At 38.8% G+C, this 11,461-nt stretch overlaps 1 protein-coding gene across 1 annotated transcript; it reads left to right on the forward strand.

Annotated features, from left to right (window-relative positions):
* Positions 1-4,339: 4,339 nt before the first annotated feature.
* LOC101311944 lies at positions 4,340-6,249 on the forward strand. Its single transcript, XM_004293041.1, has 3 exons — positions 4,340-5,688; positions 5,890-5,995; positions 6,103-6,249. Exons 1-3 carry the CDS (start codon positions 4,340-4,342, stop codon positions 6,247-6,249), a joined length of 1,602 nt encoding a protein of 533 aa, XP_004293089.1.
* Positions 6,250-11,461: the final 5,212 nt, after the last annotated feature.

Below are 11,461 nucleotides of genomic sequence, written 5' to 3' on the forward strand. Positions count from 1 at the left end.
AGTGAATTTTTTTCAGTGTGCCTAATTAATTACCATGACTACATCGGATGGTTGAATTTTTATTTTTACATATTTATGACCTCAGATCGCCACGTGGCTACTAAAACGGCATAACTTATTTAGTAGATTATATAGAATTGTGAATCATTGTGAATCAACTATACAAAATAAATAAAATTTTCAAAAATCTTATGAAATATGATATGTTCAGAATAGTGAAATACGCTTGGGGTTGAAAAATCACAAACTTCTAATAACGCTTGTGCCCCAATAAAAGTGGTCAACCTTAATTATGTTTAAGCGCTCCTAAGGGGAGCCTAATCACCAAATTGTCAATTTAACAAAATTTTCACATGAGTTCCTAAATCTCTATATACGAGCTTGTGGTTCAAAAATTAAGAATAATAGGGTTTCGCACGATGTAGGTCAACTGCGTTTTGTGTAAAAAAAAAAACAAGGTTGAATTAAGGTTGACCGATTCGATGGGGGGCGTAACAAATCCGAAAAGGGTGAATTTTTTTCAGTAGGCATATTTAATTACCATGGCTACATCGGACGGTGAAATTTTTATTTTCACATATTTATGACCTTGGACCGTCTCATGCTCGCTAAAGCGGCATAACTTATTTAATAGGTTATATGGAAGTGTGAATTCTTGTGAAACAACTATACTGAAGAAGTAAAATTTTCAAAAATCTTGTGAAATAGGATATGATCTGAACAGTGAAATACGTTTGGGGTTGAAAAATCACAAACTTCCGGTAACGCTTGTGCCCCAATAAAAGTGGTCGACCCTAATTATGCTTAAGCGCTCCTAAGGAGAGCCTAATCACCGAATTGTCAATTTAACAAAATTTTCACATGGGTTCCTAAATCTCATATATACGAGCTTGTGGTTCGAAAACAGGGCTAATTAGGGTCTCGTACGATGTTGGTCAACCGCGTTTCGTGTAAAAAAAAGGTTGAATTAAGGTTGACCGATTCGATGGGGGCGTAATAAATCCAGAACGAGGTAATTTGCTATATTCAACACAAATAGTTAAAAGATAATGAGTAATCTTTGCTTACAAGGCTTAAAACAAATCTCATCTTATTTGGGTAAACCAAAAAAAGGAAAAGAAAAAATTAAAAAGGAAAATTGAGCGCCAGAAATTTGGGCTAGGCGCCAAGTGAAAATTCCAACAAGCGGGGTCTTCAAAAATTTGGGCCAAAAGATTTTATGACGTTGGGAAAGAGTCATAACCCATCCCGAAATTAATGACACTCGAAAAACGTCATCGAACAATTGGGCCGAATGATTTCATGACGCCTGAAAACTGTCATAAAATATTTCAAGCATGACGTTTGAAAAATGTCATAGAAATATATATGATGACGATTCTAAAAAGTCATAAAATTTATGACAGTCGATACCCGTCATTAAAAATCAAGACCTACAATGACGGTCATAAAATGTCATAAATTTCACCCTGAAACCCGAAGTAAATCCTGCGGGGACCACCTCCAAGGAAAGTTTACCAAAAATTCGACATAACCTCCCTTGAAAATGGACGACCCTTTCTAATAATACCTGCATACACTTCTGAAAATCCAAATCCAACCTTAAACTCCTGGAGCCTTCGTGCTCCCCAAAACACAACATCTCCTAATTTATTTACTAACTCTAACAATTTAATCTCATCACCAACAACCACAGTTCAGAGCAACTCTATTTAAAAGGAGATGAACTAGAAATATAATGAGTGGAAGCTATACTATTGACTATGCCTCTTCTCCATGTACGCCCGACCTCAACTATGCAATCCTGAAAACTGGGCATTTTTTAAAACGAAGAGCCCAGGGGAAAACATTTGAAAACGAAACGTTAGAGTGAGTGGACAAAAAGAAATTAACGAAGAAAATATTTATGCTTCCCCAAATCAATTTCCAAGGAAAATCGAATGCATGCCGCAAGCGATAAAAACTTTTATCTCATAAAATATCGAGCCTCTCAGGCTCTAACATATATGTATGTATTTACACACGTCCATACTCCCTATATAAATTCATGGGTCTATATAGGGTTACTACGCTCGCGTCTAACGCTCACGTCACGCCTTAATGCGGTGCTACACTACGCCATTAAGGTGGACAAACGGGTGTATAAATATGTGTCCATACCCCCTATATGAATTAGACACTCATATAGGGCTACTACGCTAGCGTCCAACGCTCACGTCACACCATAATGCGGCTATATGCTACGCCATTAAGGTGGACAGACACATAGGGCTAGCTATCATTTATATACATACTCTTTCATAAATACATAATTATATCCACCGAAAATCCCATTTTCGGCAACTCCCCAAGAGAAATAAAAATAGTCAAATAAAAAAATGATGTCAAAATATTCCGCAACATATATTGTTCATCCATGAACTATAGCATGCATTTTATTTAAAACAAAAGTCCACTCACTGTATGAGGCCTAAGCCTTCCAATGCTCGGAATACTCCTCGAGCGCTGCCTCCAAATATTCACACTCTATAGCCAAAATCCACGTCTGATAATAAACAGAAGAATAAATTGGTCAGACCGGACTCCAATAATCATTAACGATTCGACTTCTTCCTAGTTTGACTAGGTTTACTGAGTTGACCAGAATTGACCAAGTTTGACCAATTGATTTATGATTAGCCAACTAACGATGCCTCAACAATTTCCGCTTTAACTTTCGACTTAACAAATCGGGTTACCTTGATTACTCTAACCATCCAATTTAATTCCAACAACCATCTTAATAATTCAATTACAATTGATTCTTCATCCAAACAATCCTCAATTACTTTCTCTCTATACAACTTCACACCATAAATCACTAAGGGCACCCAAAATGGGTTTCCATAAATAGAAAGTTTCCAAAAAGGGAAATCCCCTTAAATAGAAACTTTCCTAAAATGACATATTTTACTAAACCGGAAACTACGACTTGAATTAGGAAGAAAAACCTCGAGAACTACCTTCTCGGTTCTCTGCCGGATCTGCTGCTTCGCCGGATTCCGACGACTTGCCGGAATATTCTGTCGGATTCTGGTCACTTGCCGGAATTTCACCATGATCTCCCCGCAATCTCTAGAACACCAAGTTCTCGACATGAACGTAAACCAAATAACCACATCAGCTAACAATCCAAACACAACAACATCAACACAGTAGCTACATCAGCAAATCCCCTCACCTTAGCCACTGTTGGAAAGTCTTCATCGCCGGATTATCACTTGCAGCACCACCTTCCAACAAGAAATCACACCTCCTTCGTCGGCAGTAGCGTCTCTGTCGGATTTTTTGGATTCGGGTCTCCTCCTACACAGTAGCAACAACCCTCCTTGCTTCCATACTAGCTAATCTTAGTCTCTAGAGATAGATACGACGTCGGAAAGAAGAAGAGGAGCGCCGAGTAGCCTTGACGGCGTTAATGGCGATGGCTCACCGGAAATCCCAAAAAAAACAGAATTAGGGCTTCCTCCGATTTGGCCACGAATCAAGAAAACAAAGACATAACAAGGAAGAGGGAAGTGAGGAGAACAAGAATATACCCTTCATAGCCGTCGTCCCTGCCGGAGCTCGCCGGAAATTGAAGAACACAGTCGAGCTTTCATTCTATCGATCACCACCGAATCGAGATGAAAGTGTGATCCATGGACCGGGTTTTGAAGAGGAGAAGGAGAGGAAAAGATCGGTGGTAATTTCTTGACCAGAGGTGGCCGGAATCGGCGACGCCGTGCCGGAGAGAGTGGAGGTAGGCAGAGAAGAAAATAGAGAGACTCAGCTCGGGTCAACTCCCGAGTGTGGGTTTGACAAGGTCAACCCATATGTTTTCCCATTATACCCGAACCAACGGTCCAAATCGAAACCCTAACTGATCAGATGGCCAAGATTAAAAGTTATAATCTGATTTCAGAAAAATTAACTATAACGCCAAGCCTTCGATAAATCGCAGAAAATAGCTCGAAACTCCAAAAATAATTGGAGGACACCGATGAACTCGTATCGACGCGCACTATGACCTCGGGTCCATAAAAGAAGAACTTGACATTTTGAGAAAAACTCGACAATAAACTCGAGTGTTAAATTACCAAATTACCGAGCACGGTTAAATTATTCAGTAACTCATGCAATACTTAGTAAATAGGTAAAATTGGGTCTGGGATGTTACAATAAAAGAAAGTATAAATTCAGATTTATGACATTTGCTTCTGAAAACGTCATAAAAATAACATACGATGACGTTTTCGGGCAAACCTCATTAATTTACTGTCATTGAAAGTTTTTTTGTAGTAGTGCTCCTTGGTTATGCATGAAGAGGAAGTTCATGATGTTGTCCTTGTTGATATCTGGACCGAAACAGCCCGAGAAAGATATTGATGTCTATCTACAACCGTTGATAGACGATTTGAAGTTACTATGGCAGGGGGTTGAATGTGTGTATGACTTTGTGAGAGAAGAGACCTTTACATTGAAGGCAGTCCTATTTTGGACTATAAATGACTTTCCTGCGTATGGGAACCTTTCAGGTAGTGTCACCAAAGGATATAATGCTTATCCTATCTGTGTTCATGAAACCAAACCCATTAGGCTGAAACATTGTAATAAAATGGTGTTTTTGAAGAATCGCCGATTCTTGCGTAGAAATCATCCATATCGAAAACAGGCTGCAGCATTTGACAACACGATTGAGAATGAAGTCGCCCCTGAACCATTAAGTGGAGAAGAGGTTCTGGCAAGGGTTGAAGGACTGCCTCGTGAGTTTGGAAAAACTCAAAAGCCTGCCAAGCGAGGTGATCAACCCAGACCTTGCTGGAAAAAAAAAAGCGTGTTCTTTGAACTTGAATACTGGAAATATATTCCAGTACGTCATATTCTTGATGTGATGCACATTGAGAAGAATTGTTGCGATGCCATAATTGGGACCCTCTTGAATATTCCTGGTAAGACAAAGGATGGAGCTGCTTGCCGTTTGGACATGGTCGATATGGGCATCAAAACTGACTTGAAAGTGGTAGCTGGGGAGAAAAAGGCCAAGTTGCCTTTGGCTAGTTGGAATTTACTGCATCATGAGAAAAAAATAGTCTGCCGATCCTTTTTTGGAATGTCAGTTCCTACACGCTTCTCCTCAAATATTAGTAATCTGGTCTCCATGGAAGATTTAAAAATGGTCGGTCTTAAGTCACATGACTGCCACACAGTGATGCAGTACCTACTCCCCGTTGCATTAAGATCAGTTCTAGAGAAGCCTGTTAGGTATGCCATTATTCGGTTCTGCCTGTTTTTTAAGGCAATTTGTAGTAAAGTCATAGATGTTTCTAGACTTAAACAAATGCAAGCAGATCTGGTTGATACTGTTTGTTTGCTTGAAAAATTCTTCCCACCTTCATTTTTCGATATTATGATTCATCTAACAGTACATCTTGTTAGAGAAGTTGAATGGTGTGGCCTTGTGTTTTTCCGATGGATGTTCCCATTCGAGAGGTACATGAAAGAACTCAAAGGGTATGTTAAAAATCAACATTTTCCTGAGGGCTGCATGGCTGAGAAGTATATTGTTGAAGAAGCTGTAGAGTATTTAGAAGAGCGTATCCATTCTGAAGGTGGTATCACTGTGGGAATTCCATTGACAAGCAAAGCTGGAAACTACAAACAGAGCAGGCCCTTATCACGGCCACTATCATACTTGTGTACGGAAAGCATATGCATCTTGCACACCTTTGTGTCTTACAAAATACTGAAGACGTCCAGCCCTAAATCAAGTAAGTGTATACATCAGCCTTTTTTATTTTTTTATATTTCAATACCCTTTAACTTTAAAGTTTTTCCGAGCTTAATGGTTTTCCTTGTTCTTCGGTCTAGGGAGCACAATGAATATTTGGAGTTGATTTACCCAAATAACGTGAAGAACAAGAAGTGGATGAGGGAAAAACATAATGCAACATTTCCAGACTGGTTAAAAGAAAGGGTAAGTGAAATTATATACTATGTGATGGTACAAGTGTTATTTTACAAAAATTGAAAATGTATGTCACATAGGCTTCCTCCTTTTTTAATGAGCAATCGTTGTGGCAGGTTGCAAATCAATTGAGGCTGAAATCCGATAAAGATTCACAAACATTAAGGTGGATGGCTGCTGGTCCCAAAAATCAAGTGTCAACCTATGCCGCTTACCATGTCAATGGAGTTGACTACAACACCAAAGAGAGAGACAGCGTTTGATCATTTCAAAACAACAGTGTAACATTGCTTGCCAACGCAATGCAAGTTGCAAGTGCGAGAGATCAAAATCCATCCAACGGTGCTATGGACTTCTATGGAGTTATTAGAAGTATATGGGAGGTGGACTACTATAAGTTTAGGGTTCCTGTGTTCCACTGTGATTGGGTTGAGAGTACTAGAGCCGTCAAAGTAGACGAACTTGGGTTTACGTTGGTGAAATTGAATAGGTTAGGGCATTTAAACAATCCTTTTGTGTTAGCTACACATGTGAAACAAATATTTTATATTGAGGATCCCCTAGATGCGGAATGGTCAATAGTCGTGAGGTGCCCGAATATAGACTACCATGGGGTTGATGATGACGATGAGGTTGAAGACACAGATGAACAATCGTTCATTCCAGCAATGCCATCAGTTGACACATTTGATGATGTAGATGAGAATCACCCTGCCAGACATATGCGTGATGGCAATGAAGGAATATGGATTGATAATAGTAGCTTACCTGGTCACGTTAATAGTGAATTTGAAGGCAATGAATGGAATGCTAGCTAATAGGACTGTAATCTTAATATAATTGAAGTTATTAGAACAACAGTCTGATGTTTTGTTTGAAATGTGATTGATATATTTTCTTTTAACACATAACATTGTTGCCTTAATTATGAAGAGTGTGTTTTTCTGTATTGTCCTATTTTTCTCGACATTATTGTTCTTCTTTTTTAACCTCAGTATGCTAGCTGACCAGTCTTTTTTAAATGGGTTTCAGGTAATGGGACCAGCAAAGAAAGGTCTTAACTCTTTAGGTTCAAAGAAGGGACAAAAAAAACGGGCAGTTGCAGAAGTTATTGCTTCCAGAATCAAGGCGACGCGACAAAAGCCGGCTATAGCTTATGATAGTATTCCAGCAGCTTCTACTTCTACACAAAAGAATGCAGCTGATATTGCTAGAAGAATCGATGCTGTGCGACAACTATAGAAGGCTGCAGTTTCCGGTACAGCAACCTTGGATTATGGGAAGACTTTACGTACTTCTCCTCAAGCGGATGCCACCCTTGAGAAAAATGCAACTCCAAGTGATGAAGCAGTGTCAGCCCCGAAGAAGATGAAGTATAGCCGGAAGGCCAAGTCTAGTTTACTTTCAACCAGTGCAAAGCCGATCAGAAAGAAGAAAGAACAAATTCCTCATGCGAAAACCCCCAATATTACTGGAGGTCTGCGATTACTATCCAGACCGATGGTCACTATGGCAAGAGTAACAAAGCGACTGATCAGAGGGATCAAGCTTCCCATAGAATCTGATGACAGGGGGACACCAATAGGTAAAAATGCTGCAGATATGCAATCGTACATTGGGGTCTTAGCACGTACGACGATCCCCATCATCTTTGATGATTGGAGGAATGTGGATGATGAACCTAAAGAGAAGATATGGGAAGCAATTCAGGTAATTTTTTTTCATCGACTTAATGAGTTATATAGGTCTTGACTATTATTTTCTGGTAATTTTAGTAAAAATAGCATTAGTTATAGGTCTTGACTATTATTTTTCTCTTGTTTTATGTAGGAGGCTTATGTGATCCCTCAGCAATGTAGAAGATTTGTCCTTAAATCTGCTTCAACCAAATGGCGGGAATTCAAGAGCACACTGACCACTCACTACGTTATGCCATTCAAGGACAGTCCCGAGAAGTTGGAAAATCCTCCTGATGATTATAGATGCATCCCCAAGCTGCATTGGTCGCTTTTTGTGGAAGATTGGATTAGTGAAGAATTTAAGGTTTGTGAACATGTTTTTATGTCCACCTTGTTGTTTAAGATGGCTTACATCCAATAAGATGTTAACATTGTGGTTCATGAATTCTATGCTTCACAGGAACTACGGGGAGTTCAAAGTGCAAAGAGAAAGCTTAACAAGTACAATCACAGGATGTCACTTAAAGGATATACTCAATCAAGAGCGGAATTGGTAAGTTTTGGTTGATAGCAAATATTTTTTCCTTAATCAAAATGTGTTCTACTTCTAACATGATTCTTCTTTATTATATTGTTGCAGGCTAAGAAGCTGGGAGTCCCAATTGAGATGCTGGACCGTGCCAGAATGTTGCTGAATGCACATTCTGACAAGGATGGTAACTTCTCATCACCTGAGGTGGCGAACACGGCCAAAAGAATTGTAAGTCCTGTTAGAATCACTCAGTAATTTACCATTGTTCAAGGAGTATGAAATTTAATATTAGTTGTTTTATGTTGTATGTTTAATGTTAAGCTTTTGTTTCAGGAAACCTTAAAAAAACAAGAATCTGAGGGATCACTTAACACAGTTGGGTCAACAGATGTCCTCACCTTAGCATTGAAGAAACCAGAGCATCCCGGTAGGGTAAGAGGAGTTGGGGGTTTTGTTCGACCTGATGTCGTCTTTGACTTGCCAATAAAGCGAAAAAGAGGTGGTGGTTCTCAGACAACCAGGAAAAGTATAAGGCTTATATTGGAGGAGGAGCAAGAGGAGTTTATGGCAGAATAAAAAGCAAAATGGGAGGAGGAAACTGAAAAAATGATACAGAAACTTGATGAAAAATGGAAAGCTCAGTTTGAGTCACTGTTGGGAAGGTTACAGTCTACCGGTGTGCAAATCCCTACACCTGTTACACCAGTGAACGAACTCAATTCAGGGAATGGGAGCTGTAATCCCAATTTCGAGAAGGTTCAAATGGCGACGGAAATAAATGCTGAGCTCAGCTCGATCAAGAAGAGATTAAATTTAGATGCTGAGAAGTTCGTGGAGGATGCGATTGACCCCCATATATGAAGTACCTGACCCTAAGCAGAATGAAGAAACAACAATGGACTTGGATGAGGTTACAGACTTTTCTCCAAAGGCTGCAAATTATATTACTCTGGTAATTTAACTCTTTTCTCCTTTAACTCCTCTCTGTTTCCATCATTAGGCTTTACTGCCAGCTATGAATTAAACGAATAAGATTTAAGTAATTTTTATTTTTCCATTGTTTGTGTTAGGATTTGACTTGTGATGAAAATGAGTGTCGACTGGCAGTAGATACGGTGGAAAATATAGTTGCCATTGCAAAAGTCATTGATGTCGGTGGTGAGTCAAGCAATCAGCTACTACATGGTGTGCCATTGGGCGAAAACAACGTGCGCGTTTCAGTTATACGGGCTATTGAAGGTGATGCCCTGGTACCGATTCCCGTGAGGGATGAGATTTTAACCGTGGACGATGCGGTTGGGAGCTGTGTTGCCTGGCCTAAGGACCTGGTTGTTACATATGGAGCAAAGGCTGTTACTGCAACAACTGAAACAAAGGTACTGCAATATATATGTTTGATGTACTTTATTTATGTGCAATTATATTTGAGTTTTTTGGACAATAGTTAATGTTTTAATTCCTCATTTAAGTTGCTAACATGCATTTTCTCTTAATTTTACAAAACAAAAAACCAAAACGTGGTTATGGCAGGAAGAAACCAATTCAACGCATTTAGGACAATGAAGATCTGGATAATTTGCCCCCGAATCTGCCGAAGGAATTGATTGACTTATGCAATTAGGCAAACACTTTTCTTAAGGAAGGGAAGACAGTGAACACTGTGTTTCAAGCAGATCTTTTTGGACATCCAAAGAAAGCATATATATGCAGAGCTGATGTTTACGCCATAGCCCACAAGAAAGAAGTATCGAACAGTGCTCTTTTCTTCTACATGAGGTAAATTATTATACTTGTTTACTGGTTCTTATATTTCATAATGGATTATGCGGCTGAATTATGAAGCATGTTTCTTTGTTTATTTTGAAGTAGTTATAATCATTTCATGTTGCAATATGTGTTTGTAGCTACTTGAATAAAGTGTTAAAGCAAAACAAGATGGAGGATATGATATGGTTTGTCGACTCTGATAAAGTCAGTGTAATTGGAAGTGGAACTCCCACAGCGAGGTCTCGTGATTTGTCTGTTATGTACAAGAATGGGAAGTCTGGGCAGATCTATTTGATTCCATATAACACAGGGTACGTAACAATGAACTAGATTTTGTGGGTACAAATGATTTAGTGCTTAAGACAAACATCTGGGATGACATTGTATGTTATTGCATAGTCAACACCGGACCTTGACGATTGTGAACCCGGAATTGGAAACCGCACGCTATATGGATCCACTGAAAAGGCGTCTGGATGGAAGTGAATGGCCTACTATTGTCACTGAGTAAGTGTCTGCTAGTTTTCCTATATGGTCTAGCCTTTTAGTATTACTCATTGATCAGTTTAGCCATGAAGATGCTAACTATTATTTTTTCTGTTGGAAGCTCCATAAAAATGTACAAAGGCCTACTGAAGAAGCAGCCTGGAAAGAAGAAAGCATCTCCATGGAAACCTCTACTTGTAAGCATTTTAAAACTTAGTAGTATATAATTTTACAGTATAATTTGATTTTTGTTTCTGTTTGATAAGCCTGATTCATAATTTTCAGGGTGCTCCGATACAAAAGGATGATGTGAGTTGTGGATATTACGTCATGCGCTACATGATGGAAATTGTGGAGGACAACAACATTGACCTTGATAAAAAGGTACTGCAATTTTGTAGATTAATCATGACCTGCTTATAAGTGATGGACATTGGTGATTTAAGTTTTTATGAATTAGCTAGCTCTTGGAACTAGTATGTTTATGTAAATCCATAGGATGGTGAGATTTAGGAACCATATATAAACTTTATATATACTTGTGTCTTCACATTTATGTATTTATATGGATAAACCTCGCAGTGGAATGGATGCGATTATATTCCAACTATACATCAGTCCCCCACACTTAGCTTTTGCTATTCCCTTAGCAAAATCAAACAAAAGACTCAATACACTCAAACCAGAAACTATACACTACAAAACTTAACAAACAAACAACTCTATTGCCCATAACATATTGTCTCAGAGTCTCCAATCTCATGGCATCAAAATTAGCACTCAATCAAGAATCATTCCATGAAGTTTCAGAAGCTAATTGCCATGCATAGATCACATACTTACATGTAGAACCTGATAGAACAATGGTGATATTTAAGCTCAGCATGTTTCAAACAAGTATGATTCATTCTCACAAGGTATGCACTCATTTTTCACTCAGATTTTCTGGCTAAATCACTCAGTAAGTATGCAAGATAGAATCAGAAAGCTTGCATTTATATGAACAAAAGC

This window comes from Fragaria vesca, linkage group LG2 (assembly GCF_000184155.1).
Source record: "Fragaria vesca subsp. vesca linkage group LG2, FraVesHawaii_1.0, whole genome shotgun sequence".
NCBI classification, from domain to species: domain Eukaryota; kingdom Viridiplantae; phylum Streptophyta; class Magnoliopsida; order Rosales; family Rosaceae; genus Fragaria; species Fragaria vesca.

Bases quoted from the DNA above. Each gene is read 5' to 3' on its own strand.
- LOC101311944 (XM_004293041.1), top strand. From the start codon at position 4,340: ATGAAGAGGAAGTTCATGATGTTGTCCTTGTTGATATCTGGACCGAAA. The intron at 5,689-5,889 runs GCCCTTATCACG...TCTTCGGTCTAG, and splicing joins GGAAACTACAAACAGAGCAG to GGAGCACAATGAATATTTGG. The intron at 5,996-6,102 runs GTAAGTGAAATT...TCGTTGTGGCAG, and splicing joins CAGACTGGTTAAAAGAAAGG to GTTGCAAATCAATTGAGGCT.